Source organism: Zeugodacus cucurbitae, chromosome 4, assembly GCF_028554725.1.
Source record: "Zeugodacus cucurbitae isolate PBARC_wt_2022May chromosome 4, idZeuCucr1.2, whole genome shotgun sequence".
In the NCBI taxonomy this organism is placed as follows: Eukaryota; Metazoa; Arthropoda; class Insecta; order Diptera; family Tephritidae; genus Zeugodacus; species Zeugodacus cucurbitae.
The window spans coordinates 20,522,598-20,545,418 of record NC_071669.1 but is presented as its reverse complement, the minus strand read 5'-3'; the positions used below and the strand labels follow the sequence as shown (position 1 = coordinate 20,545,418).

The window sequence follows — 22,821 nt, the reverse complement described above, 5'->3', positions numbered from 1 at the left end:
GTAGCTCTTGTCTTATCTTCCCCGGTGAATTAGCATGATAAGCTAATAAAATGATGCAGATTCCAAAATAAATGTGGATGTGTGTACGTATGTATGTATATATATATAAATATATGACACCTGATAAAATCCAAATGCATTACCAAATGGGCAATACTGAGTAAACCAATGTAGCTTTGAAAATATTAAAAATTATAGAATTATATGGGACATTCTAGAGAATTGGTTTTCCTTTTAGTCAGATATTTCAAATTTTAACTTTTATTTACTAAACTAAACTTCTTGAATTAAAACAAAATTAAGTATATTCGTCATATGCCAATACGAAATGACCTTGATCAACCTTTGTCTGCAACCAGAACACCTTTTCTAATCAGTTGGGATACACAAAATACACTAACCAAAAATACAAACCAAACAGCGGTTCATTATATTCACCATTAAAAAACAATAGGAATTCAATTGGTCCTGCTTACATCCTTTAGATTATGCGAAAAGCCGCTTATTGGTTTCTGCTAACGGAAACAGCTGACAGTGAGTCTAATTAGATTTCACTGCTTCGAAAATATATTCAACACAAAATTTCTAATCATATTGTACACCCGGTAGTGACTATTTTAAATTAATTTAAATCAAGAAGCAGCATTGACATATTAAATAGTTTTATATCATATACATCGGGATGGTATTTGGGATAACTTTTTTTGTTAAATAATACATAAAATGTGGACTCTAGCTCAGGAAGCCAATTGGGAAGAACTAAAATATGTTATATCGAATGGCGATGGTGTCGATTGCCGTGAGGCATTGATCAAAATCAAAGATGCTGTTATTGGTAGCAACAAACAGAAAGGTGCACTCATCTCGCATGACTTGGTGCCTATCATACTCAACACTTGCATTGATCAAGATCAAAGCCCAGATCGAAAAATGGATGCACTTGTCATATTAGGTAAAATGCAATTGTACACAAATTAGTTAGCAAAAGTATGGAAAACTTTTGTATGCGCTCGATTGCAAATTTACTTTGTACGTATGTATGTACGTATGTGTGTAGTAAATTTGCAAATTATAGATAGACGCACCTATGCATAGTACAATGATACGGCTAGAGGGACTGAGTCATCTGGATATTATTTAGAGGATATAGTTATAACAATTTCATTTCTTAATTTTGGGAACTAAGAATTCTAAATAATGTTATTAATGAAAAAAATATATATATACATATTTCGGAGAAAATTAATACTTTTTTAAATAATTAATATCTACAAAGTTTTGTTAAACATAGTAAAATGTTTCTGTTTATAGCGAAAGACTGTATTTGCCCAGGGTATGCCCCTTTGCTTTGTAGAATAGCATTTTACACATCTTAAAGGGAAAATTAGAAAATTGAAATTAATTTGAAAAAAAAAAATTTGCATAAACATAATGATATTTTTGTAGAATTTTTCACTCATATTAATTTCTTCTTTTTCACTGCAGGTTCATTGGCGAAAGGATCGGAGGCACAAGTTGAATTGCTAGTGAAACAATACAATGTTGTACCATATTTGTTAAAAGAAATTGTTTCAAAGAACAATAGCAAAAAATGTGTTGAAACCTGTCTCAGTACATTGCGTTCAATATTTGAACATCCATGCGCTCCCAAAGAAAACTTTCTTGCCAACACCGATGTTTTAAAACATTTTTTGCGTAAGTGAATTCATTAAATATATACAAATGTATATTAATTATATATTTCTATTAATTTATGTACTTTTAGGTCTTGCTTCTGCTGGTAGCTCATTAAAAACACAAATATGCATAACAAGCATACTTGTGTCGGTATGTCAGACAAATGAAGATCAGCTGCGCCTGCTGCATGCCGGCACATTGCATATATTATCACGTATGATTTGCTATGACAACGAAGATATACAAATACCGGCGCTGCGTTGTTTATCCTGCATGTGCTATTCAAATCGTTCGGTGGCTGACAATATTTGTGTTATAAGGTTATTAACTTATAATAAACTAATATTAAACATTTTAAACAATTTATATTTTTTTCTCTTACAGTTTTCAAGGTAGATCTCTGCCAGACATACTCAACTCCCTAACGTCGAGACTATTCTCTGCAGAAATACAGTTAACTGCGGCCAGATGCTTAACCTATATTTATAGGTCGGGTACTTTGCCCTCAACGGATAATAGAATATCGCAAAAAGCGCTTCCCACCTTAGCCCGTTTATGTGCCGAAAGTTTTGACCACTCAATTATAGCGTCTGCTTCGGAAACTCTAGCCTATCTTATAGAGGTGCGTCGACAATTAAGTAGTTATATATATCTTTAACTTTTATTTGCATTTTTGTAGATTGATTCAGAACTACAACGCACCGCCGCGATTACGAATCATTTGCTTAAATCACTATCCGATTTACTGCAAAGCACAGATCCGTCAGTTAAACAAGCTGCGCTCTGTTGTTTCGCATCTTTAGGTGCAAATGATGAGGCGATCAGAAAGCGCCTAATGGATACATATGGTCTGATAAATGCTATATTGAATGGCTTAAAAGATTCTAACTCACAGGTACGTTATAATTACTTTTCTGTGTATATTTTATAAGATTTTCTTGATTTTCTTTTTTGTAAAAAGGTGAAACTGTCGGCCATTAGATGCCTGCATTCGCTTTCGCGATCTGTGCAACAATTACGTACTACCTTTCAGGTATATATAACTTTATTTCACATGCGCACATAACTGTAATACGTTTAAGTAATTTTTACAGGACTACACAATTTGGGAACCACTAATGGGCATATTTGCAACTGAAACTTCTATTGAATTTCTGATTGCGGTTACCTCAACTATATGCAATTTGCTTTTGGAATTTTCACCATCGAAAGAACCCATCATTAATGCTGGTATTGTGGACAGATTGTGCCAATATACAATGCATGCAGATCCTGCACTCAGATTAAATAGCATATGGGCTTTGATGAATATGTCATTTCAGTCGGAAATATATGTGAAAACAGATATTATCAATACACTTGGCACGAAGCGTATATTAGAGTTGGTGAACGATACTGATACCAGGATTGTGATGAAAACATTAGGGCTATTAAGAAATCTATTGAGTAAAACTCATCATATTGAAATAATTATGCGAGCACATTCATGTGAATTGCTCGAAGCTATCAATAAGTTACTAGTATCCGATCATACGTCGGAAGTTAAAGAACAAGCGTTCTGTATTATTGGCAATATTGCAGCTGAGGATGAGAATGGTGATTACATTATAATGGATGATAAAATCATGTGTCACTTGGCTGGATTTCTGGTATGTTAATTATAGATAGCATTTTTAAATAATCATTATTGTTAATTATATATTTTTATTTCAGTTCCATCCTGATAGAAAACTTCAAGCGGGTGCACTTTTCGCTATCTACAATCTTGTACACCGTAAGGATTCCTGGTCTATGGAAAAGTATTCTCGTCTAAGCGAATCGAATATCATAAAGAATGTTAATGAATTAAATAAGAAAACCATGCGGAACAAAGCACAATGTGAAGACTATATAAGCAGAACCTTAAAGCAAATTGTTATACAATGTAAACATTTCTACCCGGAGATTTTACAGTAATTATTAAAAAACAAAATATATATACACATAATAATGTACATATGTTTAATACTATTATTACTACAATAGTTTTATGTTTTCAAACAGTTTTTCTTGTTGAAATATACTGTAGCGTTTTGGACGTAAGTTGTTTTGATAATTAATAACGTAAATGTTGCTAAAATTTACATTGTGGTATTTAATACGATTTTGCAATCAAACCGAATAAATCTAACGGGAAACACCAATAATATTAATAAGCACTTCTTATTGCAGGTTATAGGTACCGAATTGAATGACAATTTGTTTATTGATTTTAATATTAAAACAGAACAAATATGACTTTACATTTTTTATAAATTTTTTTGGCAATCGTTTTAGTTATGTTTTCGTATTTAGTAAGTTTAGTAAAAACAAAACATTGCAAAAGCAGACAACATGGAAAACAACAACAAACAAAAACAAAACAGAAATCATATGTTCCGGCTGGCAATTGGGAGAAATCAAAACACTTTGAGATGTGTAAAAAACGAAACATTTGCATTATCGACTTATCAAATAAAAAATCGTACGCTAATATTAGTGATGAAATGTATACAACGATTGCACTTATATACGGGATTGATATAGCGTTTAGTAATTGCCACTAATTTATAACTTTAGTTCAACTATTGTACTAAAATTAGCTTAAACTAAAAAATTAAAAAACATTTACTGTTGTTTTAAGCATAAATATTATATGTATTATCTTCAAAAGCAGGTCTTATTTGTGTGAAAGTTAGAAAAGCTCTTCCATGTAAATATCATAATCAGCTATAATCACTAGTATAGTATTCGTTTTAATTATAAAAAATTAACACGTTCCGAAATTTTTTACCCATATTTTCTTTTCGGGATTTTTAATTATATCTCGACTTTTGCACAATTTATTTTCACATACCTAATTCTTGGTCATAGCTGTCATTTCCATTATGAAATCGTGTGTTCTGGTAAACAAAAAGTTTTGCTTACTAGAATTTCTAATAAAAGTGCATTAAATAAAAATTATGTTGAACGAATTAATATCGTGGGTTTTAAATACATATCTTGGCAAATATTTGGAAGATTTTAATCCACAGCAGTTGTCAGTGGCACTGCTTTCAGGTGCGTTTATAAAAACTCGTGTGCTCTACATTTTAAGAAAATTGTGTAGCAGTCATGTTTCTTTGAAGAAAAAAAAATTGTGCATAAATGTGAAGTCTTATCGTAATTATTTATATTAAAATTGTTTAAAATGCATTTAAAAGGACATAACGTCATAGTACTACTTGACAAAATATTTGGATTAACATGCTTGTAGTTCAGTGAGTTTGTTAAAAATACAGCGTTTGCGTGCTAAATTTTATCCTTAATTGCGTTGCTTAATTATTCTCGAATGCCGGCGCTCCCCTTTATGGCGCAATTAAAATAAATTAGACATAAAACATGTAGATTATAATATATGGGATGTGTTGTTCAAAGATTTTAACAAATAAAAACTTTTAAATAAATTGAATTTACATTTGCACCTTTGAACCTTTGCATACAATCGTTAATATTGAATATAACAATGCAAATTATTTTTAGTTTCCATTTTATCAATCACAATTTGGTGTTTGTTTGTATGCTGTATATAGTTTTATTACGTGTATTGTGTTTGTTATTATTGATAAGATAGCTGGGACAACAGTTAATAAAAACATTTTCTTCTACCAAATTACCACAATAAGGCATATCTAATAATAACTTTTATTTATCTTTTTGTGCATTCCCAGGCGAAGTCGAGTTAGAGAATGTGCCAATCAGAAAAGATGCGCTGCGTTCATTCGGCATACCCGTGCAAGCACACTCGGGTAACATTGGCAAGATAAAACTACAAATACCAGTGCGTCAATTCCGCACTGCGCCATGGTGTATAATTATAGAGCGTGTTTATGGTGTGTTCGGACCGAAAGATATCGATGACTGGGATGATGAGAAGGAGAAGCAGGCTGAGTACGAATTTAAGGTTGCCGAACTAGATGCCAAAGAAGCCAAGTGGCGCGTTGAAAATGGCTACCAAATTGATAGCTACTATTCCAATTCCTACACAAGTTGGCTGAATTATGGTACTACATTAGCCACGAATATACTTCAAAACCTTGAGTTGAAAATCAACGATGTACACATACGTTACGAAGATGCCATAACTGTGAAGGGCATACACTTTGCTGCTGGCATTAAAATTAACTCGCTGACTGTGCAAAGTTGTGACAGTAACTGGCAACCGCGTTCAAGTGCGCCGAACGATCAGAATATCTCATACAAACTGATCGAACTCAAGGATTTGTCTATATACTGGGATCGGCTGACTGAAGCTAATCAATGTTCACAATTACTATCCAAAGAGTTATTAGAACGCATGAATGAGTTGTGCGATGTCAGCAAACATCATTATATCTTGCATCCCATAAGTGCACATGCACATTTCAAACGGGAGTGCTGCAAGCAGGCCATACGCACGAAATCCAAGCCGCGTTTAAATTGCGAATTTCAAGTGCAGGAAGTTAAAGTCGCTGTCAGTGACGTATGTATAAAATTATATTTTTGAATATGCTTTAATAAGGTCTAATTATTATTGTAAATCTTTTGCAGCTGCAATATAAACAAATAGTCGATTGCGTTTATGGTCTACGACAAATCAATCGCACGCGTACTTACAAATTAATGCGTCCATCTAGCACGGTATTCGAAGACGCTACACTGTGGTGGAAATACGCCGCCAAATGTCACGGTTTTATACATCAAAGTAGTGCAAATAAATGGTCAAAACTCAGAGAAAATCTGCTTTATATAAGAATTTACAAACGGCTGTTGATAAATCCAAATGATAACATTACCGTTGAAGAGCGTGATTTCAAAGCGCATATGGAGAAATCCAGAGCACTACATGAATTACACAATCTACGCAATGTTTGCCGCACAAATGTATTTACAAATGATGTGAATTTGAAAGCGAACTCCATAAATCACGGCAAAAGTATGCTGTTCCATTGGTTTCCTAACTGGTGGGGTTGGTATGGCAACACCGAGAGCAGCGTTGTGGCAGCACAAGATGAGGCATATAAAAACATTGAAAACGATATACTCAACGCCTTAGAGGATACGATGGAGAATGATCCATTCTCAAAACGCGATGTGATTTTCGGTTATTTTAGCTTTATATTAGTTGATGGACAATTAATTGTGTGCACAGAAGATGTTGCCACGGGACAGACGGCGGTCAGTTTTGAAATGGACTTTCAAAATTTGATTTCTTTCATTGAAATGAAACCGAAATTTAGCGCCTATGTGATTGGCATATCGTTGGGTTCAGTGTGTCTCAAGGATAAATTAACGAAAAATACGGAATTTCCATTTTTGGTCAAGCCGCAATTCGATGAAGTGCCTACGAAGCCAACACCACCCAGCACCGGTTACCAACTGGTTGATTTTAAACGTTTCTTTGCCAAAGAGCAACAAGTGGATGCTGCGCCAGAGCCATGGTTTCAATTGCGCTATGAAAAAGGACCGCCGGATATACAGTCGGAAATGCGTTTGGTTATAAAATCGCGTAGTTTAGATATTGTCTATAATAAACAAGCTTTTGACTGTTTGAAGTCATTCTTTTTGAAGCCCGTAAACGAAGTGTACTTGAAGTATAAGTTTGCTAAGAGCAGTCGCAACCGCCTGAAGTTTCTACAAAACTGGCAGCAGTATTTAGTAGGCAATAAGGTGAGTTTACAAATACAATAATTTAAATTCATCAATTTATTAATTTTAATAAATCACTTTGTAGGATTTTCGTACCACTTGGGCGTTGGAAATCGACATTTCTGCGCCGCGTATTATATTTGCGGATAATCATTTGGAGAAAAACACCGGTGTTGTTGTTGTCGATTTTGGGCGCTTTCAAATGCTAAAAAATGAGTGTCACAAAAAAGAGTCGCTAGCTGTCAGTGAGAATACCTCAAAGATGGGCAAAGAGAGTGAGGACGAGGATTTTATGACGCCTTGCTCGACACCACCGGGCTCGGAAATCAGTTTGATTGAATCGCCTACGTTACGTCAAAATTCTGTGGCTGCCGTTGTTAATACCGATACCGGTCTGGAAAGTGCCTTTCATAAGAAAATCTATGATAAATACTTTATAAACCTAACCGATCTGCAAGTAATCGTTTGCAAGAATCGCGAACGTAATCACGCTTGCACAAAGCACTCGTCGAATTTTCATTTACTCGAGAGATTTAGCATAACCTTAGAGTTGGAGCGACGTGTTATCTATACTACAGATCCCGATTACCCTTCGCTTACGCTATATGGCACGCTACCAAAGCTTGTTGCGCATGTCAATGAACAAAAATTGAATGAGTTCTTTAAGATACTCTATCCCATAATCACCGATAGATATGAAGTGAATGAAATGAAATACGAAAATGGCAGCGCTAATGGTTGCGGTGATGCTGTTGGTACTGAAACGGAAGGTGAAGGAGGTGAAAATCTTGTTGGCAATGGCAATGGCAATGAACATGCTGCAGAAATGTCATCAAATTTCATAAATACCAATATGATGATTATACAGTTTGTTATTGGACAAATGGCGTTGGAAGTGCAATCGTTGGAGCGCAGCATCGCTGAGCTGCAAGTGGTCGGTGTGCGTGCAGGCATTACAAAGTGTGTAGAAGACACGCATATTAGCATGTCAGTACACGGTTTGTTATTGGTTGACGCTATACAATCCTTTGGTCCCGATTTCGAGCTGCTTGTGGCGAGTCATCGACATGTAGGGTGAGTGGGAGTTTTGAATAATATTTTATTATTTAAAATTGTGTTTAATATCAATTTCAATTATCAATATTCAAACAGCATGGATAGCATTTCGGGTAGTTTAAAACAAAGTAAACCCTGCTCGCCTATGTCACCAGCGTCACCTGATCCAATGTTGGGCGCCGAACGTTGCACCAGTCCGCATACATTGAACAGAGCAATCAGCGCGCTGCAAAGTGGTGAGTTGAAAAATATATTTATAAATTATTACTTTTTTTGGGCAATTCATTAATTACAGGTCGTAAATATTTTGATATGGATTATGATGAATCGCAGGCGCTTATAAATATAGATCTCAATCTGATTAATGGCACTGAGCCAAACGATTCGCTACAAATTGCAAATATTGCTTTCAACAACTTGGATATTATTGGTGAGTGCTGTTGCATAATTTTTAATTCTATTTAATATTTCTTTTATTTTTGTCTACAGCAAATCAAGAAACAATTGTTGAATTGTTAGGCTTCGCAAAACGTTTACACAGCACACACGAAGCGATATTTCACCGCAATCATAACTCCGCCACTGAAACGTATGCGCACAACAATAATAAACAGCGTAGCAATGCTTCCGCTAATTTACGCACAGAAATCTGTTTTGACTTTCATCGCTTGAATATCTTAGTATTACGTAGCATAAATAAAGGCGATTTCTCGGTGGGTCGCAAGGTGGGCACACTCACAATGAGCGAAGCCAAAATACAGGCCACATTCGGTGAAGATATAAGCGTTATGGGCTCACTGGGCGGTGTGCAAATCATCGACATCACACCCGAAGGCGTTAATCATCAGCGCATTTTCTCCGTCGGCAAAGATCCACTAACCAATGATACAGCCGAGTTTTACAAGCATGATCTGCTGCATACGCTCACCAGTGAATTGTACAATGATAATTATGCTGACAATCAATTGAATGCATTGTCTTTTAAAATCTATTGTCAAAAGGATTCAATGCCCAATTTGAAAATACGCATGGCTTCTGTGTGGTATGTGCATTGTCCGCGTTTCATACATGAAATTAATATGTGCATCTCGCAATTTAAGCATTATCTCAAGTGAGTGTTGTTTTAAATGTGGCATTTTTTAAATATATTAATTTTTTTGTTGTTGTTTTGTAGAAATTTCGCTACTTCTATACGCAATAAAGCTAGCGATATGGCAAAGGAACTGGTGCAGCACATACAGAAGACCAATGAAACAGAGACTGAAAAATTGCGTACAGCCGGTCAAATATCGTAAGTTTTGCTTTTTAAATTTGGTTTACTTGAAGAAGCAATCGGTAAAATGTGCGCTTAATTAAGTACTTGGTCTTCGCAAAAGCGTTAAACGCGTAAAAGGCTAGCAAAGCACCAACATATATTCCGCAAAGTGTACAGCACCTTGCGTCATAAACGCGCCGATAACACATGGTCTAAATCAAAAACCTCACTGCAAGAGTACGGTCCTAGTAGTGTTGGACATGTCATAAGCTTTTGACACAGTCAAACACACAACCCTTCGTCATCGAACCCTCTCCGCTTCCTCCAGGGTTGAAGAGGTGAATTCCGAATTATCTCAGCGGTCTTCAATCATGCTTAATGTTTCGAGGTCAAACATTTAAACAAAGAAGAATCAAACAAGAGGTTTCACAGGGTGGTGTCTATCCCCTTTCTACATAGGGAGCCTCAGTCACCTCTTACGGCGAAGATTGTACGATAATGTCGTCTTCTAACACTCTCCCCTATCAAATCCACAGCGACCTCATTCACCAACTGGACGAAAGAGTAAAGTCTAGACCTGAACATTTTTTTCGATGGCATACAAATTCCGTCTGTTAATAACCTCAAAATTGCCGCGGCTAACTATAGTGTCCCTCGGGCAACTTCGTTCTGGATACTGTAGCAGATTAAACTTCTACTTATCCAGTCTAGACCATGACATCTCTCTATTTACCTAACACCACTTTCTCTTTGATCCGACACTGTCAAAACACCTCGTTTTCTGGGCCTCCCGTGAAATGACTTCGATGACAATTAATTTAGGCTTGCCAGTTCAGGCAGGTTTGGGTAACCGTTACAGCAACAACAAAAGCATAAAGCTGAAGTTTTCTCGACTGCAAGCTGTGAAGTTTATAATAATTTATACAACCTTTTTCATTTTATATATATTTTTTAATTAAAATTTTATTTTATATTATTTTATTTTTTATTAAATATTTATTTTTAATTTTTAAATTATTAGTTTTTGGTATATGTATATATATTATATTATAATATTTTGAATATTTTAATCGTAATTTATTTATCTTATATTTTAGTTGTATTAATAGTTTTTAAAATTTATTATTTTTTTTATTATTTTTTATTTCTTTCAACTTTTTGTGAAAAATTTATAAATAAATTATTTTTATTATTTAAATTATTATTTTTTATTAATAGTTTATATAATTACTTTTTTAACTTAATTTTTTCTACTTTATTATTATTTATTTTTAATTTTTTCCATTATTTTTCAATTATTATTTTTTGGTATTTTTAATATTGTAATTGTTATTAATAATTTTTTTTTTACTTATATTTATATTTTTTATAATTAATTTATTTTAATTTTAATTTTACCTTTGCTACTTTATTATTTTCTATTTTTTATATAAAAAAATATCTTATTGTATTATATATTATATACCAATTGATAACAGCTCTTCAAGTCGAGACTAATTTTTATACTTTAAACCAAATAATAGTAATAAACTTTCAAAATTTCAGCATCGATATAGTATTAAATACCCCCGTATTGGTATTGCCACGATCGGGCGATAGCTTAGATGTGCTAGTTGCTAACTTAGGTAAAATTACAGCTTATAATACACATGAAGAGAATGAGATCTCAATTTCCAAATCGACGGAGAACCTAAATATGTGGGCCAAAGATAATTACTTCATAGATATAAGAAATATAAATGTATTCTCATTGAATACATCGAAGCGTAAGGAGTTGGGTTTCTCAGCGCTGCCGAAGGTAAACGAGTTGTACGCCTGCAATACGGATGCTGTGCCCATACTGCACGATACAGCCATGCTATTCAAGCTAACCAAATACATAACCAAAAACAAAACGGAGCATCAGTGGACGCTGCACAATAAATTAAACGTAAATATACAAGTTTTATATACATACATATATACATATGTATAAAATAATAATATATAATTCTCGCCACATAGGTGGAGGGCAGCATTACACAGTGCCTGCAAATCTCCCTGTCGCGCAGTCAATACGAACAGGTGCTCGACACCTTAAATTCCTACTCAAAGTGGAAAGGCAATGGCAATGCCGATGATAATGTTGCCTCATCTGTCGACCAGCCGGACAGCGCGCCAAAGGATAAAGTCAGCGCTCACTATGATGTCGCAGAGACTTTCGAAACAAATTTAAGCTTTTCCGTGCCGATTTTTCAAATACACTTAAAGAACAAGCTGAATAACTCATTGATCGATGTGACATTTCGTGATTTTAGTTTTCAATTTAACCAACAAAAAGACGTTACTAATTTGGAAGTGTTGTTGCGCTCCATTGTCATGGAGGATCTGAAGTGTACAATGGATTCGCGTTTTCGTAATATGGTCGATTCGACGTCCACGGAGAAGGAGATAATCTATAAGACTGAGAAATGTTTGTCGTGTCCAAATCTTACGAATATACATTTACAACAAAATGAGTTGTCACGTTCCATGCCATGTAAGCTGAATTATCCAAATTTTTTGGCTGCGGCACAGACGCCTGTGAAGAAAGCCATAAGCAGCGGTAATACGTGCCGTGCCACTGATGATAAGTTGGTCAACTACAAATCGCAAACGCATATTATAGTGGGCTTGGATGGCAAACCAGTTAGCCAAACCAAAAGCTCCATTGATTTTAATTGCTTAAATTTAACCATATCTGTGTGCAGATGGTTCACGATATTCGATTTTTTCGGCTTGGTGTCCACATATGAAAAGAAAAGTTTGACGCCCGCGAAGAGTGAACTTAACGATGGTGAGTTTTGTAACACATTTGTGCATATAAAATTTATAAATTATTTAATTTACATTCCCATTTTTAGATGAACCCATATCTTTGGGCGAACTGAAGGTTTCAGTGCGTTCGTTAAATCTCATACTGGTACGCAACGAAGTCGAGTTCTCCAAAGCGAATATATCACATGCACATTTCAAAATTTCAAGCAACAGAGATGTGAAATCGGTCGAAGGACGTCTAAAATCAATTTCGCTGTATGACCTAACGCATTATGGTGATTTGTATCGTGAGAAATTCTCAACAGCAGGACCGGAGGCTTTGAGTTTTTCGTATAAAAAGTGAGTACTATTCAACTTCTATGTTTCGAAATTCCCTCAACCACCAGAAGGAGTCTCAGTCACCTCTTACACCGATGACGACGTCGGGCAATGGAATCTCGCTTCTTCACTGCCAGGAGTCTTACACTCTCCCCTACCAAATCACACAGCGACATTATTCACCAACTGGAAGAAAGAGCACAGTCTAGATCTGAACAATTCTGTCGATGGCATCAAAATTCCGATTGCTAATAACCCCAAAATGTTGGGTGTTACACTGGATAGCCTCTCACTCCCCATACAACCGCAATTGTTTCAAAGGTATAGAGCGCAACAAAATCCTCAAGTCGCTAGCCGGCCGTACATGTGTTAAAGACAAAGAAACGTTGTTGGCAATTTACCAGGCTATCGGCCGGTCATAAACTACGCAGTCCCTATATGGTCGCCTCGGTGAGTAGAACGCAGTTGGTGAGCTTACCGCTCTACGGACAGCCACAGGTTGCCTCATGATGTCTCCGGATGACCACCTATAAGACGCGTATGCTATCTGTGAAGGAGCACAACGAATTGCTCTCCGGACAGTTTCTGCTGGGTATAAATCATCGACTTCCTCCCCGTGAATGGCGTTCTTGGGGATAAAACACCACCCATCGCAGACACAGAGCTCGAGTTGTCTCGCAAAACTAGAGTGACACTCGCGCAACTTCCCTTTGGATACTGTGGTAGGTTAGATGATGTCGATGACAATTAATTAAGCTTGCAGGTTCAGGCAGGTTTGGGTAACCGTTACAACAAGATTCCTTAATTTACGTATGTAAATATTCGAAAAATAGAGAACCTGTAAAAAATGACAAAGTGTTTATGAAAACGTGGCAATAAAAACATTTTTTTCTATTTGTTTTTCTTAATCAAGTAAAATATATTTTTTATATCAAATAAATAATAATTATAATCTTTTCTTCTAGACTTAATCCGGCTGCCAAATCAAATGAACGTTCACTGGAAATGAATGCAAAATTGCGCATACAAATGTCATCAGTACGATATATACACACAAAGAGATTTATTATGGAGATTCATTTATTCTTAAAAGATTTGCTGGAATTACAGTCGGTAAGCATTTGGAAATTTTTATTTTAGAAATACAGTTGAACTTCCATAACTCGAACTCTTTAATTGGCAATAACAGTCAAATTTCATACAAATTTTCTTTCATAATTTAAAGCCTCATCATTCAAATCTCTCCAAAAATCTTCCAAATTGTATAAATATATAGGGAAATTAAAAAAAATCTCTACTTATCTAAATCCACTTTCTTTTCAGCCGGTCATAAGGCGCATAAAGATGTCCGAAAGCCAAGCGGATATGAACTCTACACCTACCAAAGTCGGTCTGCGTATACATGCTGCTTCGCCCATCGTTTTACTGCCACTCAGCCACAATAGCACACAGGTTATAGTCGCCGATTTGGGTGAGTTCACATTGCGGAACTCATTTCACTTCGCGAGCGATGCGAACGTCGTTAGCAAACGACAAGATGAAAAGGGACTGAATGAAATACTCGATGTGATGCATATCGATCTGGTCAATATGAATGTATTCTCGGGCGAACGCATTTGGAAAACCAACAAAACGCTGAATTACAATCCCAGTGAATGTGTGAACATCGGCAATTTTACCATATTGAAGTTGGGCAACAATCTCTTCAAGGAGACGTGCCATCTGAAACTGCAAGTGGAGCGCAATATCGATACGGCGGTCAGTCACAATTGTCCGGATATAACGGTGAAGGGGGTGCTAACCAAATTGAATGGCATTGTAAATCTGCAACAATACAAATTACTACGTGGCTTTCTCAGCTACAATTTGGGTGAAATGATTGACGATGTGTACTTTAATTATGCGAAGAATTTCCGCGAATCAATCGATCGATTGAACTCAACCAGTGAATCGTATACCTCGACAGATGCATTGGATATGCCCGCCTGGAATACGATGTCCATCAATTTACAGTTGGAAAATGTGTCTGTATCGTTGGTGGAGCAGCAGAGTTACGACAACGAAATCAAACCGTTAGCTTGTATAAATTTCATAAAATCTTTCTTGCAAATCGACTCGTTCAGTGATGGCTCGCAAGACATCGATTTGGTGTCCAGCGAAGTGCTTGTGCTCGACTCGCGACCCGAACACATATCGAAGAATGTATTTCGACACATTTTGAAACCGAAACGCGACAATCTCTCGAAGAATGTCGTACAGGCGGAAATACACAGTCGAAAACGTAATAATTCATCGAAATATACAATTCTGTTAAATAATATGCGCATCATGGCCATACTGGATTGCTTGGAGAGCATTAAAAAGTTTCTCGAAGAGGAACCCACCATCTCCACATCGGTGACACCCTCATGGCGCAGCAGCAATAAAATGGTGAAACAAACCTCAACAACGCACGAAGTTGATATGAAAACCGATTCGGAAATAATTTTAAACATCACCGACTCCGAATTGATTTTCGTGGAGAATGTCGAATTAACCGACACGAATGCAATCATTTTGAAAAACACCACCGTGCTACAGTACAGACCCAACAGCCACATTTGTCCCGTTTCGATTGATGTCAACCACTTGGAGGTCTTCTCCTGCATACTCGGCGCTGAAGAGCAGAGCGCGCTCTCCATTATCGATCCCTTCTCGCTGAATATGGAATTGAAAAACAATTGTTTCCACATCATCATACACAAACAACTCTCCATACGGCTATCGTACAACGATGTCAAGTTATTTTCGAAAATGCTGCAGTCCATACCCAATCAGGCGAAGACCTCACAGAAGCTCAATCGCGCCAATTATGCGAATTTCGAGGCGATTGCGCCGCTGGTCAAAATGGGTTTCAAAACTAAAGATTGCTGGGAAGCCATGGAGGTGAACAACAATAATTTAAACGACGCCGCCAATTGGTTGTTACAACAGAAGCATGTGAAGACCGATCAGGGGTATCTGGAAGTGCACAATCTGCTCATAAGCGCCAATTGCATATCGATTTGTGTCATTGACGATTGCATGGACGCGGATGTGCCACTGTTGGAGATTGCGCTGTCGCAGTTGACGCTGGCGCAGCGTTTGGACCAAGCCAAATCACCCGTGGAGGCTGGTTACAGCACGCCATTGTATCAAGAGGGCCGACTGGAAACGATCTTCGCTAGCGATTACTATAATCGGCGCTTGAGTGGCTGGGAGCCGGTTGTGGAGCAGTGGGAATGTTCGGCGCATTGGCAATATTCGAAAGCAAACGTGATGATACCACGCATGTTGGTGATGCAAGTGAGCAGTAAACAGCTGCTCAAGCTGAATATAACATCGACGCTGGTCGAACTCTGCGATATTGTACGCAATAACTGGATAAAAGACTATTACGGGCAGAGTAACAATGCCGACTCGCTAACAGGCTTTCGGCGGCGCTCGCCATTTGTGCCATTCGCATTGAAGAATCTTACCGGTGAGCCGTTGTACTTCAAGACACTCTACTCTTCTCCAGGCGGCATAACACGCACCGAGGTCAATCAGCCGGATATCATGTGCGATTGGTTGGCGGTGCAACCGAATGAAATTTTGCCCTTCGACTTTGGTCCACAAACCAAGCTTAGACACATGAACTCTCACAAATTGAATACACATCAGATTTTGGTGCAAATTCAGGGCTGGACTCTGATCGGTCCAATTTCAATCGATAAAGTTGGTATATTTTTCCGTTATTCCACTTTGGATATGCAATATAAGAAACGTACACGCATTGTATTCGACATATCGATGTTCGGCTCGGCGCAGAAAATGATTACAATACGTTCGGCGTTGACGGTGGTGAATCGTTTGAATGAGCGGGTTTTACTTAAAATGGAAGGTAAACATGAAGACAATGTCGCATTATCTGTGCTTGAAACGAGCGAGCAACTAAGTGTACCGCTACGTTTGGTGGATTCACTCATTTATTTCCGCCCATACACACCGACCAAATCGCCCGATCAATTGGTGGAAAGCGCATCCGAAGGTAGAACTGTGTTCGTAAGGAAAAACTCTATTTTACGCAGCAATCGTTGCGATGAATTTGAGTTCAGCACCTGTGGCATATCGTGGACCACTTGCGCTAAAGATTCGGTGGACGAACTCTTCACATGTTACGGCAAAAGTAATGCGGTCTTCTATACACTTGTCGAAATACGCAAAGTTAAGTATCCGAATAGGGATTTCAACACACCGGGCCATATGATTACGCTCCTGCCCCCCTTGAAATTGAAAAATATGCTTTCCTGTGATTTGCTCTTCAAAATCTCGGGCCACATTCAAGGTAGAATCAATTCGTCAGAAGTTGTAAATATACACACGATCAACGCGTGCGACTCATTCGTGCTCAGCATAACATTGGATAACTACAAGCTCTCTGGTCAACTGAAAATACCCATGGGTCACACTGGTATTGTGGAGCCAAAGCTGAAATTGATTGACATACTAAATCGTGAGCTTTATCTGCGCGTCTCCATACAATCTTTTCAAGGCAAAGGTATGGAGATTTTTATCAGTGCGCCCATTTGGATTATCAATCGCACCGGTTTACCGCTGGTGTATCGACAAGAGGGCACCAATCGTTTGGGATCTGGTCAATTCGATGAACACGAGCAGGCGCGCATTGTTTCACCGTTACTTTTCTCCTTCTCCGATCAGGAAGGTTCACCATCACTGGAGATACGACTGGGCAATAGTTATGGCAATAATAATCCGGTGAGAATATATTTATAATAAACAAGTAAGGAAAGGCAAAGTTCGGGTGCAACTGAACATTTTATACTCTCGCAATTGATTGATGAAATTTTAAGATAACACAATTTGACCCATATATTCGGCATAAAGTCACTTCGACTATACGGTCACTTAATTTTGCTAAGATATCTCACATATTAACCGATTTATAAGGTGTTATAAGGTGTAAGGATGAAAAACTTATACTTAGGTATATCGGTGCTAGGGGAAGGTGCACACGTTTCTTGGATTAGTTATGACACTTTATACGTTTTTGGTTTTCACCATTTTGTGGGCGTGGCAATGGTCCGATTTCGCTTTCATTTAAATATCAACCCAAGAAACGTGTGCACCAAGTTTCGTCATGATATCTCAATTTTTACTCAAGTTACGAATTTTAACTCGTCTCGTCATCTATATCTAACTCGTTTAGTTTTATGACTTACAAACAATCGTTATGTGACTCTAATATATATGTACTCTCTTAGCAACTTTGTTGCGAGAGTATAAGAAAGGAGAGATAATTTCGGGCGGAGTTATGATATTTCTGCTCATGGTGATCGTTCGTATAAACCAAAAACAACGTATAATTTTTGAATTTATTTAATAAACTTTGTTGTTGTTTTTTTATTCACAGTGGTGCAAAAGCTTTAATATACACAAAGAAACTTTCCAGCGTCAATTGCGCGCTGAGCGTTACAAAGGCTGTTATGCCATTGGCATAAATATACGCCGAGGTCGTGGTCTATATTCATGGACGACCTTCGTAATTCTATCACCTCGCTATCAGCTTTATAACAAATCCAGTAGAAAATTGGAGTTTTCACAAAAATGTGATATCAAAAAGCCGGTAAGTAGCGAGTTAAAACTATTAAATTTATTTATTTGATATTTATTCAATTATTACACCGTAGGATGCCACCAACGCCGAGCACATAATATCCGCACTGCCTGGTTGTAATTTCCCCTTCCATTGGCCCAATTACGAACAGGAGCCGCTGCTGTGTGTGCGCATCAGCGATGTGAGCTTCTGCCATTGGTCACATGGCATACCCATCAACGAAGTACATTCCATATATATTAACGTGCGCAACGATTTGGGCGAAATGTTCTTTTTGCGTCTCGAGGTGATCTCCAAAGGCGCCACATACTTCTTTCTATTCAGCGATGCGCACACCTTACCGCCACCCATACGCATCGATAACTATTCGGAAATCATGATACATTTCTATCAATATGCCTGCAAGCCACATTGGCGCTCAACCGTACGACCGCAATCGTCGCTGGCATACGCTTTGGACGATCCCTTAGGTGCGCACATGCTGCAAATCGAGGTGCCTGGTGGCAATACAATTGAATTTCCACTTAACAAAATGGAAACCTCCAACAGCATCACATATGCCAACTTCATTTATATCGCTTTCAAAGAGACATTCGCCTATACCGAAGCGGAAATGTCACAATTGGGGATTGAGGGGCAGCAACTGGTTTTGGCGGTACGCGATAAAAAGGTGATAGTCGCGCATAAGTGCACCGGCGATCGTTCGCAGCTATGGCTGATGAACTCTTTCGGTCAGTTGGAGCACGAAGGCTCTTCGCCACCAACGGAATTCGGCAAATATAGTGAAACGTATGGCTATCGTATGGTGCTAGATGTGGAAACGGCGCTCAATCCGAATGATTATACCAATTTGGTCATAAGACCGCCGAATAAGCAACGAGTAACCACGCAGCGGTGGCGCTTTGAGAATGGTCGGCTAATGTGTCATACGAATATGTGTGTGCAGGTGAGTGATGATGCCATGGTGTGACATTATTCATTCCATTTCTAACAATTATATAATTTACAAACCTTTAAGGTCCGCAACGGCGTTTTCGGTTTACGTCCTGGTTCGGAAGTTGTGTTGGGTCGCATACAATCGAGTTCACGTGTCACCAGCAGTGATATTATTCCATTTGAGCAAAGTATTGAAATTCAGAAACTGCGTCCTGGTTCCGGACATTTAGAGATTTTAAGCAAAATGGATGGACCGATACGTACGGTACAAATACATGATGTAAAAGTGAAGCCAGAGGATGTCACGCTGACACCAGATCCCAACTGGAATCATGCATCGATCAGCAGTCGGTTGACGGTGGATGAGCACAAGGGCAATATGTTCGATGAAATTTCGGTAAGTACTCCGCCCTCTGAAATCAACAAATTATTTTTGTATAATAGTAACTTTATTGATTTCTTCCACAGCTTAAAGTCGATTTACAAAAGGGTTTGGGTATTTCCATTGTAACATGTCAACCTGTCGAGGAACTAGCCTTCATAACGTTAGAAACCATTTCGATAGATGTGCATTCAACGCGTTTCATTAAGTCCTTGGAGTTTAAAGTGGCCGATCTGCAAATCGACAATCAACTTCTGGATACCGCCTGTCCTGTTCTATTACATACCGTACGCACAAGCGATGATGATGATTTGCCCAGCAGCGCTTTGATTTTGAAAGCAAAACTCTTGCCGAGTCCCAATAAGAATGCTATAATTTTCGAGTATCTAACCTTCGATATAAATCCGTGTGTGTTGATACTTGAAGAACGACTGATTTTAAAGACGGCCTACTTTTGCGGTGTGGGCAAATCGGATAAGTACAAAACGAATAAGGAATATGATCATGGACTGCAAAATATCGAAGAGTTATCGCTTTCAACGAATCCGCGTAGATTCTACTTCGAATCGCTTAATCTTGGTTCAAGTCAGGTAATTTTATAAATTATTGTTTTCGTGTAGATTATTTAGTATTTACATTTTCTAATTTATAGGTGCGTGTGTCCGTATTTACTGCGCCAAAATTAACACCAGAACTATTCGAAACGAAGAAGACGCTTGGCTTGACTTTAGTCAAATTCGAAGATGCACTCATAGAGTTCGATAAGTTCTCCGACAAGCATCACTTTGAGCCCTTAGAGGTGTATCTGAAAGCAATCAAGAGCCACTTTGTAAGCCAAATAAAGCGACATGCCGCCTCGATATTAGGCAGTGTCGACTTTCTGGGTAATCCGCTGGGCTTTGCCAACGATCTCTCGGAAGGTGTGTCCGGTCTAATATTTGAGGGTTCTGTCAAGAGTCTGGTGAAGAATGTCACACATGGCATTTCCAATTCTACAGCTAAACTAACGGAAACATTATCGGACAGTTTGGGGCGCGTTGTACTCGACGAACACGACAATGAGACGCGTCAACGCATACTAGAAATACAGTCGAATACATCGGGTAATCATTTGGCGGCGGGTCTCAAAGGACTCGGTTTCGGTTTGCTTGGTGGCGTCACAAGTATTGTGCGGCACACCTACACGGGCGTACAATCGGATGGCTTCCCCGGCCTGTTGAGTGGACTCGGTAGAGGACTGGTCGGCACCGTAACGAAACCCATAATTGGTGTGCTCGATTTGGCATCGGAAACGGCGAGCGCTGTACGCGAGACGAGCAAAACTTCGGGACGCATGCTGCCCGATCGCAAGCGTTTGCCACGTTGCGTTACCGGTGCGCCGGGTGGTCTGCTACCCGCCTACTCGTATCGACAGGCGAAGGGCCAACAATATTTATACATAATAAATCGTAGAAACTTCACCGAGAAACTCATGTCTTATGAACCGAATTTGTGCAATGATAAAGATGCTAAACTGCGTCTACTAGTCACCACCGAATTCATACGCATCTTTTCACGTTGCGATGAGGACCCGGCGATTATGTTTGAGTGTCACCTAAGCGAAGTACTCTCATGTCATCCGCTGACCACAAATGTGGTGAATTCCGGTGCGCCCGGTGGTAGCAAGCATACACCGAGCTTCTACATAGAGATTTCCACCAATCTGCCGAAGATTACACGACCGCGTGTCAAATGTCAAACAGAGGAAGTGGCCGAGCGTGCAGCACGTTGTGTGAGTATTTTTTGAAAAAAAAAATATATATATATAATAAAACCTTTACCTTCTGTGCTTTCTATTTTATTAGATCAACTACGCTAAAAGTGTGTTTGATGAGCGCGAACAATCTGTGGCCAGTGAATAACCAAAATTTACCACTGTTAGTGCTTATGTTTAGTCCATTAAGGGTGTTGTAGTTTTAAGTGTTGATACTGATATGTTATTTAATGTATATATGTATGTATGTATCTTGTAATTTATATTAAAGAAAAAGTATTTAAGTACTCGTATAGTAAATAATGTAATGGTGGGCATTATAAAATAAATTCGACTGTAAAATTTAATTTAACCTAAAACATTTAAGTTTCATTATTGCAAGATGGATTGTTAAAAAAATTCTTTTATTTTTAATATCCTAGCGGTATATTGGACCTAATCATTGAATCCGTTTCCATCGAAAAATGGTTCGATTCGATCGTAAAATTTTACGTCGGAATCAATGAAACCGTATCAAAAATACAATTTACGATCACATTGAACTTACTTACCGAATTGAAAAAATACATGTCGCGGCTAATAGATGTCGCTAATTACGAAATCATTGAATCCGTAAAATCTAAAATTTTGGTCGAAACCTATACGTTGGTGAATGAGTTGCGGAAATGTAAAAGAAATAAAAGCAGAGGGGGGAGGGCGGCAACTTTATAAACGCCTCAAATTAAGATTTGTTAAAGTGTTTTTGTCTCTCGTTTCTAAAATACCCATATAAAACATAATTTAGTCCGTCATCAGTAATTATTTACATAAAAACTTCCAAATGGTTTATTTCTTTAACATTTCCGCAACTCATTCACCAACGGAATTTTCTATTTTGCGGATTCAATGATTTCGTAGAAGAATGTATTTTTTTCGGTCGATCGAATCGAACCATTTTTCGATCGAAACGGATTCAATGACTATGCCCAATATTAAAAATTTTTACAGATAAGATTTCTCACATTTTAAATTTTCAAGTGCTGTGTCGAAGAATTCAGGGTACAGTTGAACTTCCTAACTCGATCCCAATAATCCACAATAAAAACTTCGACTTAGAGAAACTTCCGAGTTATGGAAGATAATTTGTATCATATTTGACTTCTATTGCAAATTCAAGACTTCGAGTTATGGAAGTTCAACTGTATATAGTTGTGCATAATATAAATTCAGCTTCACACCAGTAATTGTATTCATCACGAAAATTTTAATATCTTTTTATACAAAAAAAAAATTTAAAATAATTTCTAATTATTTTCATAAATTTATACGATTTATTTACTATTTTTTTA

General features: G+C 37.7%; 2 protein-coding genes across 2 annotated transcripts; both read left to right on the top strand.

The window, feature by feature from the left end:
- Positions 1 to 631: 631 nt before the first annotated feature.
- LOC105216796 (armadillo repeat-containing protein 8) lies at positions 632 to 3,754 on the top strand. The gene is made up of 8 exons (XM_011191462.3): positions 632 to 952; positions 1,486 to 1,695; positions 1,766 to 1,997; positions 2,062 to 2,299; positions 2,357 to 2,572; positions 2,639 to 2,710; positions 2,772 to 3,326; positions 3,391 to 3,754. Exons 1-8 carry the CDS (start codon positions 724 to 726, stop codon positions 3,631 to 3,633), a joined length of 1,995 nt encoding a protein of 664 aa, XP_011189764.1. The 5' UTR covers positions 632 to 723; the 3' UTR covers positions 3,634 to 3,754.
- Positions 3,755 to 4,560: 806 nt separating this feature from the next.
- Positions 4,561 to 21,870, top strand: LOC105216788 (intermembrane lipid transfer protein Vps13D). Its single transcript, XM_011191449.3, has 19 exons — positions 4,561 to 4,755; positions 5,406 to 6,196; positions 6,265 to 7,383; positions 7,448 to 8,436; positions 8,515 to 8,654; positions 8,714 to 8,848; positions 8,908 to 9,529; positions 9,593 to 9,709; positions 11,219 to 11,603; positions 11,678 to 12,488; positions 12,556 to 12,808; positions 13,753 to 13,900; positions 14,111 to 17,563; positions 18,219 to 18,431; positions 18,496 to 19,368; positions 19,441 to 19,755; positions 19,827 to 20,330; positions 20,393 to 21,511; positions 21,585 to 21,870. Exons 1-19 carry the CDS (start codon positions 4,659 to 4,661, stop codon positions 21,639 to 21,641), a joined length of 12,141 nt encoding a protein of 4,046 aa, XP_011189751.2. The 5' UTR covers positions 4,561 to 4,658; the 3' UTR covers positions 21,642 to 21,870.
- Positions 21,871 to 22,821: the final 951 nt, after the last annotated feature.

Bases quoted from the DNA above. Each gene is read 5' to 3' on its own strand.
- LOC105216788 (XM_011191449.3), top strand. From the start codon at position 4,659: ATGTTGAACGAATTAATATCGTGGGTTTTAAATACATATCTTGGCAAA. The intron at 8,849-8,907 runs GTGAGTGCTGTT...TTTTGTCTACAG, and splicing joins CAACAACTTGGATATTATTG to CAAATCAAGAAACAATTGTT. The intron at 18,432-18,495 runs GTAAGTAGCGAG...ATTACACCGTAG, and splicing joins AATGTGATATCAAAAAGCCG to GATGCCACCAACGCCGAGCA.
- LOC105216796 (XM_011191462.3), top strand. From the start codon at position 724: ATGTGGACTCTAGCTCAGGAAGCCAATTGGGAAGAACTAAAATATGTT. The intron at 1,998-2,061 runs GTTATTAACTTA...TTTCTCTTACAG, and splicing joins GACAATATTTGTGTTATAAG to TTTTCAAGGTAGATCTCTGC. The intron at 3,327-3,390 runs GTATGTTAATTA...TTTTTATTTCAG, and splicing joins GTCACTTGGCTGGATTTCTG to TTCCATCCTGATAGAAAACT.